This window comes from Anopheles nili, chromosome 3 (assembly GCF_943737925.1).
Source record: "Anopheles nili chromosome 3, idAnoNiliSN_F5_01, whole genome shotgun sequence".
Taxonomy (NCBI): Eukaryota; Metazoa; Arthropoda; class Insecta; order Diptera; family Culicidae; genus Anopheles; species Anopheles nili.
In genome coordinates, this window is record NC_071292.1 from 31973867 (window position 1) to 31998341 (window position 24475).

The following is a 24475-nucleotide window of genomic DNA, read 5'->3' on the forward strand; positions in this document are numbered from 1 at the left end:
AATGATGGATTGCGTGTTTATGGCTAAACATGTTCGACCAATTTCATTTACAGCGAATTTGATTATTAACTCGAGTGCACCTTTACGCGAATGGAGGTAGTCTACATATATATATACACATAAATCTATCAAAAGCACATATATGATGAGTAATCTCGTTAAACGTATTTGATGGTCTATTGTTGTTGAACTGATCACCTTGATGTTTACCTAGATGTTGCAGTCACAGCAATCTAATGATAGCTGAGAGCTACAGAAACATATATATATAAGCAGCGTGTGCTCTACATTATCAACGGCCACTTGCCGTGTGACGATCGACTGCTGATATCATCTTCTCCACAATGACAAATAATGGCTCGTTTCCGCTCGTGTAACTGGATGTTAGTCCTCGAAAGGGAAACGACCGCATGTCCTTTTATTCATATATACATATATACAAACATATACACACAGCAAGCATATATACATTTGCTACTTAAACCATCCAATGTGGATACTTTTACAGGGTCATTTCTTTAGATGGGTTTACCTCTGTAGACAAGGGCGTTTTGCACAACAGTAGCTGGATTGTGTATGATAGCATTTATCGTAATCGTGAATTTGAAAACACAGGAACAAGACAAACTCTCTGGAACCTTTTGTGCCCAAAACAAAACAAAACAAAAAAAAATAACTAATTTCCATCCCAAGACTGATGATAAGAGACAGAGAAAATGCATATTTTATATCGCTTACCATTGAATGCCCATCAACAATACCCTTTTTGCCTACGAACAGCATAGCATCAGCGTTGTGCTCTTCGGTTCACGCCACGGCCTTACACGGCTTTTCAAAGACCCGCGCATTCCTTCGAAATGGCGCGGTGATATCGATTGTTGCATTTCCCGTTTACCAAAGATGTTGAAACAGGCTTTAGAGCATGAGAATTTTGCGAATCGTCGAATAACTGTAGGAATCCGAACTGTGTATCGTAGCTAGTGTGCGGCTCAGCTTTTTTGGTTTTGCTTCACCTATTTACACGAAGCGCTGAAAGTAATGCTGCATGCGCACATGTTGGAGCGATGGTATTTCTATAAAAAGACACCTGCTCATCCGTATATCAAGCTGAGCAAATACTCATCCAATTGAAGCGATGCTTAAATGACCAATGACAGAAAAAAAGCAACATATTGCCGTCGTTAGGAGGCAGCATTTATTGCACATCCCGTTGCATATAAGGCATCCAAGTCCTGTTTGAGAGTTGCATCAGTGCTGTTTTTTGTTTGTTTGAAATAACAGCAACATTTCATATCAATTAGGTTTCCGTATCGTGATAAAGGCTAAATATAATTAGGTTGATACATACATATGCCGTTGATAGAATAGAACGGGAGCTTATTTTGTATTGAATTTATTTTATACAGTTTCGGTTTACAAGATGAAACATAAAAATCATTCTTTACTAAGTATGGGTTAGAATATAAAATGTAACCGTGTTCTACCTAAGAATCGAGTCAGTAATATGTTTCAGGAGCTGCATTTGCTAATTCCTGCTTGCAGTTTTCTTAGATAGATAAGTTGCTATTATTGCTTTCAAGGTATGTAAGGTAGTAAAGAGTATGGACAAAAAGTCTAAGTGCATAAACTTCTATGGTCTGGTTTTTCGAATCTCTACAATTTAACCGTAATATATTCCATGGGAGCCTGTTTTCTTTTGTTGATTCAGAATCCTACCTTTTCCATAGCGCATAAGACGATAGGTAGCATACAATAGGAAGTGCAAGAAGTCCTCAGCAGGCAGCTAACGTAAAAACAATACTACAAATCAAAACCAAACAAAAATAAAACATGTTGCAAAGTCAAAAACAAGCAGGATATGATCTTCAATGAAGAGAATCAAGAAATCGAGAGCGATTTGTTAAACAACATACTCTGTAAACTGTGCTAAATTGATATAAAAAATACGTTTGTTGAAGTCGAATAAGTTGTATGCGCAAGTCGTACCATGTATACAGTTTACTATCGCTCTCGGCAAGTCCGGCAAGATATTCCAAATACATTTTTTAAGAGAGAGTGTATGCTTTAATGAAATGAAGTGCAACCCAAATAATTGTGAGCTCATGATGCCGCATGTTACTATCGACGGTGTCCGGATATCAGTGTTTCGAAGCAATGTTAAACATTTGAATGTAAGAAAGGATTCAGCGTACAGGTATTTCTAAGCTAGCCGGATATATATATACAGGATTAATTATGTGATGCAGTTTGAGGAAGGATTCATAATGTCCTTGATGTTGGTTTGCTGTGCTGGTGACTGCAGCATAGCTTTGTGGCGATTCTATCTGACATACATATGTACCTCTATTATCGGGGAGAAAAAGAGAGCAAATGATCAAATTTATTATGCGCACGAGCAAAGTACTCTTCTTAACTCACACTATCTATGTATGTAGATCTTCGTGCGAGAAAAAGTCATCCTAAAAAGCGCAAAAGAAAACAGTCGGAAAAGAAAGGATATATGAGATGATCTTCAAAGTTACACATAGCATCTAATCAAACCAGCAACCACGAACAGATGGATCCAAAAACGAACACAAGTCTTAATAAATGTTTCACCAAACTATGTCAACACACAATATAGTTGCACAAACAATATCGGGAATTAGAAATCTACGGCCGAGCAAATGAGGGAAAGGAGCCCCATTTGGTCGTACTAAATGATGACATTTTGAGTATAATTTCACTTTTCTCTTAATTTAACGATCGTACCTCCAGTGGGATCATGAGAAAATGGAATCCATCGGCGCTTAAACAGGGGTGGGTGGGTTAGTAAGCTGATTTGTCCTGCAATGGAATGAGATACTCGATTTGATGCCAATATTTCACCAAAATCCCATCGAAACAACAGCCAAACCGAAGGTGTGAACTTTTTTTCTAACAACGCTACGATCAAATTAATCGATCATTTCACTTAGAAAGGCTCGCGAAAAGCTACTGCAAAGCCGCCCTTCACACTAATCCCAACGTTACGCAAAACACAAGCAAAGATCACTCGCTGTGCGTGCCGTAGTGGGTCCCTTTTTCCCTACCAAACCACTAACCGGAAGTCTGTCCTTCTTTCTTTTTCTTCTTCTCCTTTTTTTTGTTTCTAACGTTTCGCTTTTGTAGTGATGTAAAACAAACAGACAGCAGGTGGTAAGGCAACGGTTCGCTCATACACCTGCTGCACACACATCCATGCATATCCGTCTTAAATGAAAATCCCCATCCACATAAGTGGCGTGTGTATGTGGCGAAGTCGTATGTGTCCCCTGGGTGCGTGTGTATGTGTGTGTGAATACGATAAGGGGAGCGGCCAAAAAAAAAACACCCTTGTCTGTTTGGGGACCGTCACTGCTTGCTGCTTGTTGCGGCAGATCATCATCATTTTCGATTCAGCAAGCTTCTGCAACTAGCTCCGCTCCTCTCGAAAGGCTAACGCACGGCAGCCGCCACCGTGATAACATCGTAGACTTACCCACTGCAGATGGTGACGCAAGGACAAAAGCACGCCCTCTGGTGCTCGAAACTCGAAACAAAACACGAGACGATACGATACGATACGAATGAAACCAAAAAGGCGCGCGCGCCTTGATGCTACCACAAAACTCATCTCCCCTTATTCTGCCCGGGGGGCTGCTGTGCTGACTGTTGTGGTGGTGTTTGGTCCTTCTCCTAGCATAGAAACCCTCCTCCTAGTGTGCGTGTAGTGGCTAATAGTAAAGGATACATGACATAGGTGTGATAAGGTGCGTAGTTAGAAACGCGAAACCCTCACGCAACTCAACTCAAACGTCTCGGAATGCCGCGTATGCGGCGCAGAACCAAAGAATCATGAAACGCAATCAAAACGGTAACATAACGAACGAATCTTTCGCGGCTTTCGCGGGTGTAAATGACGTACGCGAATCGGGGGTGGTCACAGATCGGGAAAGCGACACATTCAAAACACGTACGCAAAAATGTGTCCTTCCACTTCGACGGTTTTCTCACGGTTGGCTTTTCTTTCGTGTTTTCTCTCTTGCTCCCAGCAATTTCCCGGTTTGTGGCCCCCGTAGTTGGTAAGGTATTTTGTTTTTGCTCTAAAGTTTAGTTTGCTATCAATTTAAGGCATTATGTAACGTTTCTTTGAGCTTCCTGTCTCTTTCGCGATCAACCGCGATCGTCGGAAGGATAACGAGCAGAAAGCTAGCTTACCTTTGTAACAACAGCGCATAACAAACTCCCTGTAGGTGGCTCTCGGTGAAGGTTTATTTAGGTGTGTTTGTAGAGGTAGAATTGCGATCGCTCGGAAAATGGAAATTTCACACTATTTTAAGCTTTAGATGGCCGCCTCGTTTGACCAGGGTGGAAAACTGCTAGATTGGTAAGAGCGCGCGTAGTGGTTCAAGTTTTCACACGGGGCTAGTCGCAACAAATGAGACAATTTTTCCCCCCAACACCTAAAGCAAAGGGAACTTCACCCATACACCCGACTAACTTCCTCACAATTCCGATTGATGAATTTCTTTTTGCCCTTTTGGACACTACAGTGCGTTCGGGACCGTACGGACCGTTCTCCTCGTCGACGCAGCCGTTCCACAGTCACATATCGCGGTCGCGCGGTCCACGGTTTTGAAAAACACAAACCCACTCTCCCAGCAAATGCTGTTCGCGTCGACGAGAAGCCGCAGTCACCGGACAGAAGCCAGAGACCGGACGTAGTTAGGAGCTAGATAGCGAGACGTGAGCGCCAAGTCTGAAAATCTGAAGTCGTTGCCAAACCTTCGGGCGTTAGTTTTGCGGTGTAAATTTCTCGCGCATGTGTGGTTGACCACAGAAAGTAACATAATCGATGAATGAGATATGGTGCACGATCGAAAGAAGAGGATGTGCTGAGAGCTTAGCTCCGTCCAAGGTTCGTAAGGAGGTTGCGAGTGTATTTCCCGACAAGCTGCTGGTAGGACGTGTGTCGATCGAAATTCTCCCCCGGAGGTGAAAAACTGTTCCAATTGATAGCGCACGTTGCAGCCGGGACGGTGACGTCTCTGAAGTGTATTCTCTTCTCAAGCGCCTGCAAACTTTACGCTCAAAGCTTATTCTCATTTGAATGAGCATCGGAAATCGCGTCCAAGCCTATCGCACGTACTAAAACGACAACTTGTGTGTGTGTGTGTATGTGGAGGTATTTTTTTTATCGATGAGGTAAAACCGCTTCATTTGATCTTCTCCGATCGTTCAGTACCTTTTGGGTTGCGAGAGCGCACACACGCACGCACAATCAAACCCGTGCCCTCGCCGTGTACGTGTCCCGCAGTGTCAGGAGCTAATAATTCAATTAGACATAATTGTTGATCGACTCGGTCGAGGTTCCCTGCACGGACGGTGCACCTTGAGAGTGTGCCGCGGTTATACGGTTTAGAGAAACAACACAAAAATAAAAACACGCACTAACATACACACCAAATCGAACGTGTGTGCTCTTTATTCGCATCTTGTGCTGGCTGCGCCCGGTGAGCCCTTCGTTGAGCGTGTTCTAGCCATTTCTCGGTTTGCAACAATCAGTTTCTTTTCGGTCGTCAACCAAAGCGCAACCCCTTTTTTTACGTGCCGCTCAGTGACATTGGGGGAGAGCAAAAAAAAAAAATCCATTCCGTATACGCTATGGCCAGATTTCGGAGCCTGGGTGCATGCTGGGTGTTGCTCGTGACTGCCGCGTTTTGGCTGCATTCGGCCGACGGAGAGTTGAAAGTGGCGCCACATCATTTGATCGATAAGCGTGCTGATCCAGTGCCGCCACCGGTAACGGCAGAACATACCGGCGGATTGCTGCCGGTAGTCGGTAACAACGGTAGTGGCTTGAATTATGGTGAAAATGACGACATCGATCCGCGCTGCACGAACGTCGACATTCGGAACAGGTTGGATCGGTTGAGGCAGATCGAAAACTGCACCGTGATAAGTGGCTTCTTTCAGATGGTTTTGATCGAACACGTTCCCAGCTCCGAGTTCGCGAAGTACAAGTTCAAAAACCTAAGGTAGGCCAATTCTTTTCGGGGGTGATTTAGGGAGAACGCCACGAGGTGTGCCGACTTTGCGTAACACACTTCCATTATCGGAGAGAATGGCGATCTAGGCGTCACGCGAGTTCTTTGTTTCATTTCGTCGAGAATGAATCACCAACCGCGTGACAAATCTGGGTTAACCTTTTTTAATTGACGCGTTAGAAATCATGAACATATCGCGTAACAATCACACCAGGTATGCGTACAGCATACGACCGCCGTAATTACTTTCATTCACTTCGGCAGGCTTATGCCCTTTTCAACCATTGATCAATGATGCTCGATCGTAGCGCCCTCTGGTGGTGGGGAATGGAATCAATTAAAACACGCGTGCGCGTAGTTTCGCAAACGAAAACAACACATGACAATGTCAAAACAAAAAAAAAATCTCCACAAACGCGGCTCAACGGTCGTCGAGTAATTGTCGAATTAGCTCTTCTAGTTTGTTGTTTTTGTTTGTTCAGATTAGGAGATTAAACAAGACGAGGTGTGTGTATATAGAGTGTATCGAAGGCAAACTTTGAAATTCCCACACGTGGAGAGATTTTTCATAGTTTTTAGTACGTAGTTTTTACCAGCTGAATCTGCATTCATCGCGTTCAAAATATCCCTTTCCCTGGGGGCGAATCTGTAACGTATCTGACTCTCTCTCTCTCTTTCTCGTTTTCTCTCGGTAAGGACTACTCAGTATACAATGTAACCTATCTGTAACTATAGTTGTGTTTATCGGTTTTAAGTGATAAATGTGATACATACAACCCCATATTCCAAGATAGTTAGCAAGGCACAAAGTTGCCCGGTACAATGCACCATATAAAAACGTTTAGCCGAATCAATCGAGAATGTAATGCGAACACAAAAATTAGTACCATTAAGAAGAAGCATATGTAACGTAAGGAGAAGTACATGTATTGGGTCTTTTCTCGTGGAGGCGTTTTGTAAGGGGGTTTGTTTTGTGGAAATAGAATGCGATTAGGAGTTGTGTTCCCCCGGTCGCGCCGTTAGAACAAAACTTCAAAGCATAAGTGTGGGGGACAACACAGGATAAAAGGCTAAAGTGAGGGTCATCTTTCAGAGAAAAAAAAACTAAATATAGCGCAATAACTAATAAACTCAACGTTGTACACCGAATCAATGCGATGCATCAAATTGAAGAAAACGAAAAGAAAATTTACACACCCCTTACGGTGGGGATTTGATGGTGCTATTTTTCTTCCCAATTTGTTTTCCACCCTGCAGAGAGGTGACCGGTTATATGCTCTTTTTTCGCGTGATACATCTCGTCTCACTGCGCGATCTTTTCCCCAATCTAATGGTCATCCGGGGCCAGCAGCTGATCGGAAACTATGCGTTGGTATTTTACTACATGAGCAACATGATCGAGGTAGGTTCGCGTATTCGTATCCTTCTTTCTCCTCCACACCTTTTTCCATTCTTTCATTCTCTCACACATGCGTGTGTCGCGAACCGGTAGGTTGGATTGAAGAATCTGGTGGCGATTCAGCGTGGTTTCGTCTATTCGCTGCACTGTCCACTGCTGTGCCATCTCGATACGGTAAGAAGGAAACGTCCCCCTCAGAGGGTCAATTACATAACCTCACTGTTGTCTCATCCATCGCACACTACCCAGATCGATTGGGCCACGATCAGCGGGCTCGGGAATGGGACGAAAAATCTGAACTCCTTCGAACCACCGAAGACGGTCTGCAACAAGTCGGAGGTGTGCCGTGGCTGTGTGCCGAAGTACTGCTGGGGAAGCCAGAGTTGCCAAAAGTTTTACAAAGGCACCAACTTTAATGGTAACTAATTCTCTCTTTTTTTGCTGCACGTCTTTCAAACGATGTATTACGCTCTCTCTCTCTCTCTCTCTCTCTCTCTCTCTCTCTCTCTTTCAGGGAAGATAAAATGCCATACCCAATGCATCGGTGGATGCACCGGAACAAAGGCTAGCGATTGTCTCGTTTGCCGTGGCTGGAAGGAAGGCAAACTGTGTGTGGAAGAATGTACCGTTGATAAGTAAATATGTTACACAAGGTGTCCAACCAACGCTCCCTCCAATGGCTTGTTTGTTTTTAGGCTGCTATTTCGCCACACGAAACGCTGCATCACGAAGGACGAATGTCTCAGGCGCAACGGATTGTTGTACATGAACGAGTGCGTGCTGGAATGCCCACCAGGCTTCAGTAGCACGAATGTTGATCTGCAGCTGGCCGATTTTAGCTCGCCTCAGTGCTACCCGTGCCACAACCGCTGTCCGAAGGTGTGCGACGGTACGGAGATCATGTATCTATCGGATGCGGATCGCATCCGTGGCTGCACCATCATCAACGGCACGTTGCACATCCGCCTGAAGGAAGATCACCCGAACCTGCTCGAAGAGCTGCGAAACGGGCTGGGCGACATCGAGGAGATCATGGGTGTGCTGAAGGTGTTCCGATCGAACTACATCTCGTCGCTCGAGTTCCTCGCCAGCCTGGAGATCATCCACGGGCTGTACACGGCCGACGACGCCAACTTCTCGCTGATGGTGTACGAAAACAGCAACCTGCAGCGGTTGTGGAACTTTGAGCACAAGACCTCGCTGCGGTTGCTGTCACGCGGGATGTACTTCCGCAACAACGAGCTGCTGTGCAACTCGCACATCAAGCTGCTGCGGCGAATTGCGGAGTATGACAACACCAGTGATACGATCGATTGGGGCTCGAACGGGTACATGCAGGCGTGCCACGTGCAGCATTTTCCCGCCCGGGTCGAGGTGTTGTCGAGCCACAATGCGACGGTTTACTGGACAAAGCACAAGGTCAGCACGCAGCATCGGTTGCAGGGATACCAGATCTACTTCATACGCACGACGGTGGACAAATCGCCGTACGAGGATCGCGACACGTGCTCCAAGTTCGGCTGGAAGTCACGCTTCGTGTCACTGGAGAACATCGTCACGCAGGGCAGCTGGTACGCGTACAATTTGACCCGCTTGAAGCCGTTCACCCGGTACGGGTGCTACGTGAAGGCGTACTACAACGAAACCTTCAACCACGCCAGCGACATAGTGGGACTGTCGGAGATGTACTACTTTAAAACGGCCATGGACCGACCGACGCCTCCGCTGCGTGTGCGAACGGCACGGAAGAACGACACCGCGATCACGATGGCGTGGCAGATACTGGCCTCCGAGCAGGAGATGGTCACACAGTACCACGTGGACGTGTTCATACAACCGGACGATCCAGCCGAGCTGGACCGCCGGAACTATTGCGTTCATCCGCACGAAACACCGCAGGCGCATTCGAGCGATGCTTCGGACGAGTTCGATGGCACCTGCACGAGGGAGTCCTGCTGCGAGCTGGAAATGCTCGAGGAGGAAGAAGAAATGGACGAAGACGATGGGCAAAACGAGGAGGTGACCGCGCCGGATGAGTTTTTGAACGAGTACACCACGATGGAGGACGGTGGTCGTATCGGTGGACGGAAGAAACGGTTGGTGTCGGAACGATTGACCACACCACCGTCTTCGGGTGAGTTCGAGAGGACGATGCTTCAGCTGCTGAAATCGTTCGATGAAGGTGCCGGTTCGGGACCTGCGAACCGCTTCCGTCGGTACACCGCGGAGGATGACGAGGAAGAAGTGGAGTTTGTCAACCGTATCTTCTACAGTGGGTTTAAGACGGACAACTTTGAGTACACGGTGACCGGGTTGAAGCCCTACACGCGGTACATCTTTCAGCTGTTCGCTTGCGGCGTGAGTGATGTCCTTTATTGCAGCTCGTACAGTTTGTACACGGATCGCACAGATCCCTCAACGTTCGGCGATCGATTGAACGTGAGTTTTCTCGTGGGACCGACGAACGCTACGAGTGACAGCGTTCGTAAACTTACCCGAGCCACCATCGACGGCAATGACACCACCGACGAGGCGGCAAACGTTGTCGAAGCAACGGCCGTTGATCGGATCATGCTGCAGTTCCCCGAACCGATCGAGGTGAACGCTCTCACGGTCGCTTATCGTGTCGAGATCGAATCCCTGAATGGAACCAGCGCCAAATGGTACCGTGAGTGTTTCACGCGGCTCGAGCACGAACGCCGGAACTTCCGGTACACGGTTCATCGCCTCGGTCCGGGTGATTACATGGTGCGCGCGAAAGCCATTTCCTTGGCTGGGCCGGGCCCGTTTACCGAGTGGATGTTATTGCGTGTTCTCGAACCACTTCCGGTGGTGCAACCGGATGCAGGCAGAGTGGCTCTGCGCAATGGGTTGATCGCGTTCGGTGTGATCTTGCTCTTAGCGGGTGTCGCAGGGGGCGCAGCATATGCAGTGTACCGTCGCCGACAACGCCAATCGAAGCCAGACGATAGGGTTCCGCTTGCCGTCAACGACGGCAATCAGGTTAACCTGGACGACGGGTTTGTCACCTGTCCGTTGAAGTGAGATCCGGCAGCAGGCCCAATGAACTAAAGTAACGAAGCCGTTTAAGCGTGTAATGGATGTCCAACAATATCGATTGACAATGGTGTACAGCATCATTCCACATTTACTTCCTGAGATACTTTTTGGACTCGGAGAGCTGGTTTTTTGCTTCGTTGTGGGTCATTTGATGATCGAGTTAAGTTAGTTAGTTATCAGGCGCTACAACCGCTTGGCGGTCTTGGCCTGCTCCCGGAGAAACCGGAACCGCTCGCGGTCGAGCGCTGATCGAGTTAAGTAAAAGGAAATTATTTTAGATAAGATTCAGTTGGTTATAAGAATTTAACTTGTTGTCTCGCCATATGGCCGGCTGTTCAAGCTGCATTGTTTGAAACTGTTTAGTGCCGGAATTGAACTGAGTAATTCAACAAGCTCTTTCCGATCTTCTAATTTACACATTCCCTTCTTCCCTTCACATTATCAGCTCTCTCGTTTACCAGCTTCATTGGTGCTGACGAATTTAAAACAAATATCGATTGTTGATATCGCTTTTATTCATACATGCCAATTTCTTGCGTTCCAAGAGCATTTTAAAGATATTTGTCTAATCCGTTTAGAATACAGCGAAAATAATGCAAGAATAATTTTAAGACTATTCAAATAATCATATGAGCGAACATGATACTGTTTACTGTGTTAGCATAATTTGTTCCTTTTTTCAAAAGTTCCTTGCGTAAGTTTTGTGGAGAGTAAAGCGCTAATTGAGTAAGGAAGAAGTTTTAAGAGGTAGCCAAAGATAGTAAACTCAAACATGCCAGGTTTTTTTTAACTTTTTTAAGATTTTATATTTTCCAAAGCACTGATATAGTAACAAAGAATCGCACATGTATCTACGCAATGCCAAACTGTTAAGCAATAATTGCGATCAATCAATTGAGGTGCCATCAAAGACATTTTCTTTTTCCTGACGTGATTAGTGTAAGCATATCAGCTGTCAACGGTCTTCGTAAATTCAAACGAAAAGACTGGCAATATATCAGAAAAGTGGAAAAAAATTGGCCAAACTCATCCTGACAGCGATCGTAACACCTTTAGCTAGGATGTTATAGAAATCAGTCCTAGACTACAGTCACCGGTATTAGTATATTTTAAAAATGATGGCCTCAAACTCAAACATGCCAGGTTTTTAACTTTTTTAAGATTTTATATTTTCCAAAGCACTGATATAGTAACAAAGAATCGCACATGTATCTACGCAATTCCAAACTGTTAAGCAATAATTGCGATCAATCAATTGAGGTGCCATCAAAGACATTTTTTTCCTGACATCTGAAAGACTGGTAATATCTCAGAAAAATGAAAAAAATTGGCCAAACTCATCCTGACAGGGATCGTAAAACCTTTAGCTAGGATGTTATAGAAGTCAATCCCAAACTACAGTCATCGGTATTAGTATATTTTAAAAATGATGGCCGTCCTAGCAATAAATATAAACAATTGCATTTTTCCAAAACCTCAGGATTCAGAATGAATTCATAATACCTGATGACTACTAGAATGATTTGTATACTAGAAGATGTTCTATTCGCTTATTAAATCTTTCTATTTTAATAGAAATACAAATAAAATGCTAGGAAAATTTAAACAGTGTCGTTTTCAGTTTTTAGAGAAATCATTGGAAAAGTTTAAGAGAAGGTGAACTAAGAGACCAGCAAGAACGATGCTTAAAGGGAAAAGTACATAAATATCGTTCATCCGAATCAATCCTCAACCAATCTTTGGATCAAAGCTTCATACAAAGCAGTGTGGTAGATTCTGCGTAACGTGTAGCTATTGCATTAGAACTTGAACTAAAATACAAAATTACATTTTGGTGTCAATTTCTGCAAAACGATGCGCAATAGTTAGTTTGTGTCATATTGACACACTTTACCACAGCGGATTCATTGATTGATGCACGTCCATAGCTACAATCGATCGGGTTACAGTGCATTAGCACGGAGCTTACATTCGGAGACATGCTTTGTGGATCGAACTGCTCGATATTATTGCATCCAGCGTTGATAGCAAGCGCACCCGTTGCATGTGGTATGCACAAATGGCGCAACTTGTTATTAGTTATTTCCAGTGAATTCAGTGAAACCGTAAAGTTCGTTAGAACCACACTCGACAGACTGTTGTTGGTGACCGTGAGCGAACGAAGCTGTTTCATGTGGGTGATATTGGGCCAAAAGCCATCATCATCTAACAAGCAGTTTGAAGCTAATAACAGAAAGCCAAGGTTCGGCATCGCGTCCCCCATGCAAGCCGGTAACTGTTTCAGGTTGTTGAACGCGATTTCGAAATTCGTCAGCGAAGCTAAATTCCACCTGCAGCAGTTGAGGTGCGCTAAATGGTTGCGCGAAAATTTCACACTTTGCAAGGAGGCAGATACGAACGAACCTTGTAGGTGTTTCAACATGTTGCGTGATAAATCCAACCGGTTCAATGACTTCATGCTGTTGAACATATCTATGCTTACAGATTGCAACCCATTCTGTTGGAAATTGAGCTCTCGTAGGTTTAGAAAATAGTGTCCCGGGCGATGCGTTAGCTCGAGGCGTTTGATCCTGTTTCTATTTAAATGCAACTGCTCTAGACGTGGCGGCGTTCCAAAGACACTTAAATCGATGGTTTCCAAAGGTGAATCGGTTATCTTCACGATTGTTACCGCTTGCAGATGGCCTATGGTGGTCGGAACACTCGTCAACCAGCTCGCACTGATGGTCAGGCTCTCCAGATGGGTGTTATTCGGCTCGAATGTTATTTCACTGATTTGCGTTCGCTCCAGCATCAAGGAAGTAGTGCGCACAAATGAGGGCAAATAAATGCTCTGAACTGCACACCTCTCAATGCTGACCACGATGGGGAACGGTAGTTTTTCATGTAACATTCCAATGTCGAACGAAGATACGTTTAAGCTCACAAGCTTCACAGAGCTGGCCGTTGTTGGTACGTGCTGCAGCACAAAGGTTCCTTCTTCGCTGGGATTCCAGTTATGGATGGCACAGATTGTGTATGCACACTTGAATTGAAATCCCACGATTGAGCGAAACACCTGAAGGAGCAGAAAATGGGCACTAAAAAAGCACGCGTTAGAAATGTATCCAATCTCGTAGTACTGTTTGTTTTACAACACACACCAAACTGAGCGTAACATGGTTGCAATATGTTGCTCAGAACTACACACTTGTGAGCTGTTCTATTCCGCAAACGCAAGGATAGATTATGAACTGATCGAAAATTGCATTTTATTGTTCCTTTGTTACCTCACTTCTAGAGTGTATCATTTGTGCAATTTCACAGCTCGAGGCACTATGTAAAGGTACACGTGCACATAAAATAATTAGCCCATTAAAAAGTGATTTAATTTGATTGTATAATGTAGCCGTGATCCCTTTTTTCTCTTTGCTTTTCACATGAGAACCTTTGCTTAGCGCTATTTACACTCCATTATCCTTTCGTTAGAAAAATAGCCGACACTTTCATTAATTTTCTAAATAGTTAGATGATTGCATCTTTACTAAACCATATACTTTCCATGGAGTAAATGTTCTATCAGTGTTTAACACATTTAAATTGGTATTAAAGGCATCAACGCAACTTACTTCGTTAAAGCTAGCACAATATCAATTACTGAGTTTCTTCAAAGTGTTTGAGTGTGCCATTTATTTGTTCACCAGGTCTAGCTTATTTAACTCATCACATAGATAGTCGCAAATGCTGAAACTATTAGCAAATCTTAATACTATTAGACGTAGTTAATGGGACTGGAGCATTTTCAAGGCTCACATACGATAGACTGCTGTTAGAAAGTCTCGAATATGTTAGTCTTCTAAGCATCGGCATTTTGTTCTAAAAGCCATCGTCTGTTAGAGCATTTAAATGTAGTATTTTGCTTGTGCAGTGTATCTACGGGGAGCAGCTTGAACCTAGCACCTTAGTTTAACAGCAAACAATGAACAATCTATTAATTTTTCATCAGAGACACGAATGTGTTTGTAAAGAACGCTGTGGTTAAATGGTAATATGTGCAGCATGGAGAACAACTGCATCCTTATCACACCACGTTTTTTTCCGGTATACTGGAACTGGTACCGTTTTAGTAACATATAAAAGTTGCTGTCTAACACCACAAGTCGACTATAAAAGAGGGCAATCTCATCGTACTGCTAATTCGCGCAATATCTACTGCAGATGCTTCGGTCCGTCTTCATTGTGGTACAGGTAACGGCGATTGTTTCGTTCAATGACGTTTTTTGATAGCTACAATCCGTAGGATTGCAGTACATTTGTAATGTGCTTATGTTCGGCGACATTCCTGCAGGATCAACTTCCTCTATGTAATTACATCCAGCGTTAATCCTAAGATCACCCATCGTGAAGGGAATGCTCATGTAGCGTATCTTGTTACTCTGCAAATCGAGCGAACCAAACGGGACGATAAAGTCGCTTAAGTTCACATTCGAAAAATTATTGGTAGCGGCTGAAAGAGAGCTTAGGCTTTTCATGGATGCTATTCTGTTCCAAAAATCGTCCTCTGTGAGCTCATTTGAGTCTAATGATAGATGACTTAAAACGGGCATTGCATCTTCAATGCACGTTGGTAGCCGTTTTAATCTGTTGTGCACTAAATTTAAGTCTATTAGCGAGCTTAGATTCCAGCCGCAACAGTCTACATGCGCTAAACGATTAAAAGATATGTGAATTTCTGACAATTTGGGTAGCATAAGTAATCCTTCGACGATCTCGAGCTCGTTGCTGTGTAAATCTAATCGGGTCAACTCCTTCATTCCGTTAAATACGTCCATGTTAATGGCTTTTAGTTGATTGTGTTGAATGTTAAGCGTTTTCAGGCTTGGAAACTTTTGTCTCAACGATTCAGTTAGATCGAGACGCTCGATCATGTTAGTGTGTAGCTGTAAAACATGCAAGTGCTGCAGCGTGCCGAAGGAGCTTAAATCGACGATTTGCAAACGCGATTCTGATATCACGAGAATTCCAAGCTGCGTCAGGTGGCCAATGGTGCTCGGAATGGTCGTTAACAAGCTGTTGATAATGAATAGGCTCTCCAGGGAGGTATTATTCACCTCAAACGTTATTTCGCTGAGTTTTGTTCGCTCAAACCTTAAGCTTTGTGCACGTGCAAATGACGGCAAAAATACACTGCGAACTGCAGAGCTTTCGATGTTGATGTACGTTAGTAATGATGTTTTGCTGTAGAACAGACCAACATCGATCGAGGAAACCTGTAACTGTAGTAATTTCAACATGCCGATTGTTGCTGGTACGTGCTGCAATAAAAAGGTACCCTCTTTGGTTGGGTTCCAGTTGTGAATGAAACACGCTGCGTACAAGCACTTGAACTGAAATCCCACGATCGATGGCAACACCTGCAGGAGCAGAAAATGAACACTAGACAGAAATGCAAGTTAGCAGTTAGAATTGTATCTATTTCACCCGGCCAGTAGCACATTTACACACCAAACCGAGCGCATAGTTATGGTAGGAATGATTCGTTCTTTAGAACCAAAATGGCGTTTTGTTGCAGTCTCTTAAATAGTTTCAAATTGCACAAAATTTGCGATTTCAATGTCTCCAAAAGTAAGCGTGTTATGGACATTTTTTGGCCATTAAAAAGCGATTTCATATCATTCCGTAATGTGATCGTATACTACTCAAAAAGTTGTACTCCATAAACAATCCATAGTTTTGTGGGCTAATTTTCTGGCGTTTTATTGGTGTTTGCAACACGTAATTTGAAACCTTAATATAATTTGTAACCCTATATCAGGTCCATTGTCCAATGATTGAGTAAGAGTCGAAACGCCTCAAGTGCGAATGTGTTTATTTTTAAACCAGTTCTTTGCTGTGCAGTAGATCTAATGTGTTGTTAATGCGTTGTAATTGTAACAGATAATTCCGCACAACAAACCCGAAAGCAACTGACTGGTACTATTTGCATGATTTTTCGCATTTTTTGCGTTCCACGTTAGCATGTACCACGACTATCTCGCGCAAGGATGTATTTTTATAGCTACAATCGATTGGATTGCAGTACATTTGTATTGTGCTTATGTTCGGCGACATTCTTGCAGGATCAAGCTTCTCGATATAATTACATCCAGCGTTAATGCTAAGATCACCCATCGTAAAGGGAATGCTCAAGTGGCGTATCTTGTTTCTATACAAATTAAGCGAACCAAACGGGACGATAAAGCTGCTCAAGTCCACATTCGAAAAACTATTATTATGAACTGACAGAAAAGAGAGGCTCTTCATCAATGCTGTTCTGTTCCAAAAATCGTCATCTGTGAGCTCATTTGAGTCCAATGATAGATGGCTTAAACCCGGCACGGTATGTTCAATGCAACTCGGTAACCGTTTTAAACTGTTGAATACTAAATTGAAGTGTGTTAACGAGCTTCGATTCCAGCTACAACAATTTACATCCGTTAAACGGTTTAAGGAGAGCAGAATTTGTTTTAACTTGCAAGATACGATAGGTCCTTCGACGTTCTCGAGCTCGTTGCGTTGTAAATCCAGCTTTTCCAATTGCTTCATGCTGTTAAATATGCCCATATGAATGGATTTTAGGTGGTTGCGTTGAGCGTTAAACGATGTAAGACTTGGAAACTGTTGTCCCGATGGTGCAGTTAGATGCTTGATAAAATTGGTGTTGAGATGCATCGTCTGCAGATGCTGAAAAAACCCGAAGGAGCTTAAATCGACGGTTTGCAAACGTGATTCTGATATCGTCAGAATCTTAAGTTTCGTCAAATGGCGTATGGTGCTCGGAACGGTCGTCAATCTGCTCTTGGTAATGGACAGACTCTCCAGGTGGATATTATTCAGCTCGAATGTTATTTTACTGAGTTTTGTTCGTTCCAGCGTTAAGCTTATCACACGTGTAAATGACGGCAAAAACACACTGCGAACCGCAGATCTTTCGATATTGATGCGAGTCACGGACGTTTTTCTGCCGTAGAGCAGACCGACATCGAGCGAGGAGGCATTCAGCTTCTCTACGTTCAACTGGCAGATTGTTGATGGTATGTGGTTCATCATAAAGGCACCTTCTTCGCTGGGATTCCAGTTGCAAATGTAACACACTGGATATACACACTTGAATTGGAATGCTGCAATTGATGGCAGCATTTGAAGCAGCAGAAAATTTATGCTAAACAAACATGCGTTAGGTGGATCAATCGTTTTTTTATTAAGTCAGTTATAATACACACCAAACTGACTGCATAGCTGTAATGTATCACAAAATTAGGTCACTGTCTAGCTAAAGTTGCTTAATATTTGCTTAATGAGCTTAGGTGCGATAGATTGCCGGTGGAACGAAAATAACCATGCCATTTGCAGTCTCTTATATAAAGTATTAGATTATTAAAAAGCGATTCTGTACCACTTTGCAATGTAATCGTTGATACTTACATCCAACACGAGTACGTCAAATTGTCTAATTTAGACAGATTGTTGGTAATAAAAAAAAAGAAGATCCTTCGTAGTACTTTTGTGGATATGCATTGTGTTCGATAAAACCTTTGCCTTACAGCTCAATATATTACAGCTTGTACTGTTACACATTCCAACAAATCTCGCGATATCAACTGTAATTCAATGCTTTAACTGTAATTCTCACTATGCCAAAATAGGCGTGCAACAAAGTGACTAGAATATCAAAAAACGAAACCCTTTCATGCTGCAAAGTGGAAGCACCGTAAAAAATTATCCACATACTCAAGTGCTTATTGTATGTGCTTCTGTACCTAAAGTTAATCGATTTGCTAGGCACTCTTTTAATTATTTTTGTCAATGTATGGAAACAATAATTGGCGTGATTAGTTTCACTATGTTTAGCATGCAGAGGAAGACGCTTTTCGTAACAAACGAATCCGTTACAGTATATTACATACAAATGTTCTAGCTGTCTATCTAAAATAGAACCAACCCTCAATGATGCCCTTCGCGTATTGTGCTCATTTTCTAAATACACCATATTGATAGTTTTATTCAGTTGATTGCACATGATAAACAATCAAAAAGAAGCAACTTTTCTAGTACACCGATTCGATCAACAAAACAGCATAATTTAAATAATAGTTAACGGACTGGCCACTAGATGACGCTAGCATCGCTAACTTTCTTTTGGCGCGAACAAGGGAAGTGATGCATTAACCTGTAGCAGAGACCGTTACAAGGGCTTGTTGGCGAGGAAAAAGGTCACTATCTTATGATAAGGAAGAAATCAAAGAGAAAACATCGTCGAGAGGATTGGTTTTGAAGCAATCGCTTACGATTGTGTACCAGCTTTTTTCCATCATATCGGCATAATTAAGCGTTTGAATGAAATTGTACAGTTAACACAATGTTGGAGTTAATTCAGTCGCTATCGTAAACCATCCGCAATAAAGGTGTTAAGTTGTAAAGCTGTTCAATAAACGGTTGCACTTTATCGATTCAGCTGTTTCTCCTGTAAGTGGTTACAAAACATTCCTAATTGACTGGAAACCAAAACGAAGCACGTAAATAATAATCGGAACGCAATGCAACTCATTTTTGACCGACTGGGATATTTGCACATTTCGAACATACTTTTGTAAGAGCCACTTTACTCACCTTTACAGCTAAAACCATGGGGATATGTGATATGCTATCCAGAGCATGACCCAAGAAAGCTCCGAAAGAGAAACAAAGCCTCAAAAACAAAGCGACTACACTCAAACACGGTTCCTTACTTTATTGTGAATCCGGCTAGCCTCACGCAGGAACATAAACGTAACAAAACAGCGGTAACAAACAAAATCCTGGCCCTGTAGGCAACGGTGTGCGAATTCCCAGGCCAAAACCAGCTATATACAGGTACGATGCGTGGCGTTTCCATCACACGAACGCCTTCGGTGAGTTTGCCTCAATCCACGGCGCGTAGTGTGCGATCGAGGTGTACACACTGGGCATGTTTAGTGCCCCACAAGTCTCGGCCCCAAACGACATAATGCCAATCTGCGCATACCGACCCTGATCGCGTATGATCAGTGGTGCACCTCCAAATCCGTGGCATGCATCTCGACCCTCACCACCAGCACACATCCACTCACCATCGATCGATTGCGGTGATTGCAGTGCACCGGTGGAAGCGTACGCTCGGACACACTTGTCCCAGGACGTCAGCGGGACCTCCAGACTTTGGAGTTCGGGTGATTTAGACCCAGCGGTTGAGAGCTTACCCCAACCGATGATCTGTACCCGACGGCCCACGGTTAGATCCTGCTTGCGGCCATGCAGACATATCGGTTGCGAGGCCACTGGAAAATGAGAGTGAGAGAGAGAGAGAGAGAGAGAGATGCTATGAGTGACTGCGACGATCCGCCAGTCCGGCAGTGTTCGAAACCGGCCCATTTTCACGGTCAGTGCACATGCCGGGTGTGCATTAATTTCCCACGAACCACGAACGCGTGGTAATGAAAAAGACCGACCGTGGCCACACTCCCCCTCCCCCCCCCTCCCCCAACTTACCCGTGTAGTTGATGGGCGAGCGAAGTATCAGCAGCGCAATGTCATGGTGGTACTGACCCTCGATGTAGTCCGGATGGACGATGATCTGGCTGACGGCGTGGTTGATCGCGACCGGTGCACAGAATCCGGTACTTCCGCAATCCGGATCGGTGCGTGTATCGTAATCCCCCACACGAACGGCTGACCTGTGGGTGGGAGTGTGGAAAAACCCACGTAGCATGGTTCTTATTATTAGCGGCTTTGTGTGGCGTGGGTTGAATTGCAAATGAAACGTAACGCGGGTTGTAACTCCGGGCTGTTGGGCTCCGGAGGTCAGCGAAAGGAACTGAGTAAAAAAAAAGGGGCAAGGGAGTCGAATCGAACCAGCATCGACGGGTGGTATGGGAAACCAGCGTGTACTGTGGGCTGGGGGAAAATTGTTTCCGCCACACGGATTAATGGATAGGCTCGTCGTACGCTCGTCAACATGTCATTATGCAAGAAATGGCCGCCCGTAATGGATGGATCGGACGGTGGATTTCCCGAAATATTGACATTGAACGACGCCGGGCGTTGACGACAACCGGCGGTAATGCGAGCCCACGCGGGTGGGGTATTATGTAAAGCAGCTAGAAAATAGCTGTTACGCTCTAGCGCAGTGATTGAAGGGGCATTAATACTTTGTCAACAACAAAAAAACGCACCGAAGAGAAAAACAGGTGAAAATGTATCTCAATGTTCTGAACGATCGGTGGCTGTTTTCTTATGCAGGCGTTTCTTTTGGGTTTCAAGGGTTTGTTAATAAGCAATGGGAAGTACAACTGCATGCATTAAACGAAACGAGCCAAGTGTAAGGTCACGGAAACGTTTAGAACATTATGCAGCAATGATAACAAAAGGGTAATAAAATGAGGCTTTTAAATGCTATTAAAAGGGCATTGCTGGAATGAATTGTGGTCTGGAAAATTCCTGCCATGGTTTGATTAATTGTCTACCATCAGTCCACGGATGGAAATGAAAATTATAAATGCATCAAAATGATGCTACTTAAAAACAAGAAAAAATGCAACCGAACCACTTTTTGATTAGTTCGTTTTGTTTTTCCCATCCCATGCATTAATTTCATGCAACCATCGCAAAACAAGCAGATGGCTGCAAAAAAAAACCATACAAAATAACCATTCCGCCCACATAATGTGGCGTTTCGCCCGCACAGGATATAACCATCATTGGTTTGCAAATGGGCAAAACGGCGCAAACACTTTTCCCCTACGCACGGGAGAAAGTGCTGCACAAAAAGGGCGGCCAACGTATGCATGCAGCAGAACCGGGGATATGGATATTAAGGAAACGGAACCAGCCACAAAAAAAGGCAGAACCCCACTGCTTTCACGGTGAACAATACGGAACGGTTGGGCCGCCAAAACGCGCCATTTTTTTCCGCAATCAAAACCATCCATCCCATTGTGTGTACGATCGAACGAGGGGCAAACAAAAAAAAAAGCCCGAGCTGTCACGATGACACGAGCAACCCAGGCCAGTGCTCACTAGATGGTGAAAAATGGTGCATTTTTTTTTTCATGCCCAGCTACAACTACTCCGTAACCGTGCGTCTCCATCGATGGGTGGAATGGTTTCACTTTACTCACAGACGGTGGCTGTCGGCTTTGGCCAGGGCGCAGTGAGCCGATGTGAGGACGATCTGGCGTGCGATGATGGACCCGGAACAGGGATAGATGAACGTGCCCGTTTTTGTGTCTGCAAGCAAGCGAAAGAAGCAACGAAAGTTCTTTTTTTCAGTCATTAAGCTAACGACTGTCAGGCGGTGGTTTTTTAGAACAAAAAACACCCCATACAGCGCCCTCTGGTGGTGGGGTTTTGTTGTCTCCCGCCGCATGGTACGTACTTTTAAACCCAATTCGTGCCACGAACGGGAACGCACCGAGCCCGTTGTAAAAGTCACCCTGAACGATGCTTTTCCCACAAGCGGCCGTTTGGCGCTGGTCGTTGAAGGTCGGAGCCGTTACGCGTGGACAGCAGACATGGGGTTCGTACTCGTTGACGCCACATGAGAGCGAAAAGTCACCCCGGTAGCACTGGCGGGAAATCTCGAGCAGCAGCTCCGGACATTCGGCCAACGGCACGCATTCGCTCAGACCCGGGCAGCTGACGCGGTACAGTGCCTTCGATTCCTTTAGGGCGGCCGTAGTTCCAACCGTAGGTGATTCTCGGAACGTAGCTGCGTCGTCGTAAGCGAGCGAATCTGGTGATCGGGCGACAGGTTTGCTGCTTGGCGCTTCGCTTTCCACGATGGAATGAGCTGAAAGTGGGAAGGTAGGGGATTTGTTTCAGCCTAAAAGTCCTTGTTTTGTCCATTACCGTAAAGACCGATACTAAAGCGACTGAAAGAGATGGAAAGAATGAAAACGCGAGAAAGGTTCAAATTCGCTCGCATCGAATTAAAATTGAATTAAACGATCAGTAACCTCCAGGTGCACTACAATGGGAATTTGTATTTTTCACAACCAATTACGAGTAAATAAAATACACTCTCCGTTTGTTTGAGCTCTCGTCAGTGTGCTTGGCTTAGATTGACATATTTGAGCCCATCTAGTTGTCCTGCGCGGCTAATTGAAACGGAATCTGATTCACAAAGTAACGAATATTGAAATAAGTACTAAAGCTTAATACGCTCGGGTCTTCGATGGAAGGAAGTGGAATTATCTCTTCATGTCAATTACCATCACTAAGCCACGTGAACATCACGGAACAACACAGCAGCACATTCATTTGGTCGGTGTAACGCATTTTTCCGGCTCTGCATGCGATTTTCCGGCAAACGACGATCGAGTACTCGCGCACACCACGAACTAAAAGTTGGTCCGATATTAAGTCCCCTCGAGCACGTTCGTTCTGTCACGAGCCCACAACCCAACTAACGCGTGCGCTTTATTCGGTGACCCACGCAGAGGGTGCTCATTTGCGTGGCCCCACGTCCACGAACGGTCAGTTCCCGTGACAACCGTAACGGCGCCTCGCCCCAGTCCCACCGGGAGGGGGATGCGAATTTTCACTCTCATTTTCCAGCATCAATTCAACGGCTCGTTGACACGCAAACCCTTCCGCGCACAGGTGGCCCAAAGAACCTTGTGTTGTTTTACATGCGTAAATGTTAGCGCGTGAATACCTTTGCTTTCGATCTGATCGAAACGATGCTCTAAATTGCTGCAAAAGATCTCATCATCTTCAACCTTCGAAATGACGTATGCTTTAAAAACATTCTATCGATATGAAATTGCGGAAAAGCTGGCTGATAAAACGATGCAGCATTGCGATGGTACATAATTCACAGCTCCGTGAAAAAACCCGGCCATATCTTCTCGCTTGATCGTGCCACACTACAGCACTTCAAGGGTTAACTTATAGGATGTCACAGCCAACGGCGGGCAGCGACAGGAGAAGCTCGTGCTTCGTAATGGGCTCGCAGAAAGGGCTCCCATTTACTCGACCGGCGTATTATCATAATGGCGCGATCCCAGCCACCGTTGTCGCAGCTATTCAACATGATTTCGAACGACATCTAAACAGCGCGCTCGCGCATGTGTGTAAAGGGTGTGCGCCCGCGAGATCCCATCAGCAGATTTTCCGCAGATTCGCATTTTCGCGTAATTCGATGTGCTCAGCGCGTTCGCGTTTCCTCCCGGGTGGGTGAGATCGTGTATTGCAGATAAAATGCCCTCCGCAGGTATGGGAGTTTTTAGATGATCCATATTGATCGACGGTGGCGTTGGTGCTGAAGGTCGTTCCAGTTATAATTGATCACGGTGACACCCATTCCGGCTGAAGTGTGTCCGAGTCCGATGGATGGATGAGTTGCCACATCGATTGTTTAGAACAGAATCTAAAAAAAATGCTCAGATAGCGCGGAAACCACCTACTCGACAAACGATCATTTAATACGTCCGTATTTAATGCGCGCTTCAGTAGAAAAACTATTTTAACAATACCATATCCAGAAATAAGCAAACGCCGACCCTCTCTACATTTTACATCTCCCATCGCAAAGTATGATTGAGAAAGTTGAAAATTGGATTCTACTTGGACGGACAAAACCAATAGAACAACCACCACAAACAACGTCAGTGGCGCAGCGGAGAACAGAATGGATACCTTATCGCTGGATGGATGCAGTTTTTTTTTCACCCCCATAGCAATCACGGACGGGCACCACAGTGTAATGATCCACTAAATTGTCCATCCGCACAATTTGCAATGCAAGCAAACTGCAAGTACTCGCCCGTACCGCTTGCGTTGGTTTCGTGCTCGTCAGCGTGAACAGCTAGCAAAATTACGCCTCATGTAATGATTTTATTATACCACCCCATTTTTACACTCTCTTTCTCTTTTCACCTAACCATGCTGACTACCGTACGACGCATGTCATGATTGACGCATTGAGGTGAAT

The 24475-nt window shown here is 44.6% G+C and overlaps 3 protein-coding genes across 3 annotated transcripts; 1 reads left to right on the plus strand and 2 right to left on the minus strand.

Moving 5' to 3' along the window:
• The first annotated feature begins 5664 nt into the window (after nucleotides 1-5664).
• LOC128724087 (insulin-like peptide receptor) lies at nucleotides 5665-10491 on the plus strand. Its single transcript, XM_053817851.1, has 7 exons — nucleotides 5665-6038; nucleotides 7305-7449; nucleotides 7540-7620; nucleotides 7696-7864; nucleotides 7961-8081; nucleotides 8142-9889; nucleotides 9947-10491. The coding sequence occupies exons 1-7, from the start codon at nucleotides 5665-5667 to the stop codon at nucleotides 10489-10491; spliced, it is 3183 nt and encodes a 1060-aa protein (XP_053673826.1).
• Nucleotides 10492-12410: 1919 nt separating this feature from the next.
• On the minus strand, nucleotides 12411-17664 carry LOC128724088 (uncharacterized). Its single transcript, XM_053817852.1, has 4 exons — nucleotides 16957-17664; nucleotides 15312-15899; nucleotides 12476-13564; nucleotides 12411-12434 (listed from the first exon to the last, which is right to left on the minus strand). The coding sequence occupies exons 1-4, from the start codon at nucleotides 17662-17664 to the stop codon at nucleotides 12411-12413; spliced, it is 2409 nt and encodes an 802-aa protein (XP_053673827.1).
• A 1734-nt stretch (nucleotides 17665-19398) lies between these two features.
• On the minus strand, nucleotides 19399-24395 carry LOC128724090 (phenoloxidase-activating factor 1-like). The gene is made up of 6 exons (XM_053817853.1): nucleotides 24388-24395; nucleotides 22390-22412; nucleotides 21917-22330; nucleotides 21660-21768; nucleotides 20032-20216; nucleotides 19399-19820 (listed from the first exon to the last, which is right to left on the minus strand). Exons 1-6 carry the CDS (start codon nucleotides 24393-24395, stop codon nucleotides 19399-19401), a joined length of 1161 nt encoding a protein of 386 aa, XP_053673828.1.
• Nucleotides 24396-24475: the final 80 nt, after the last annotated feature.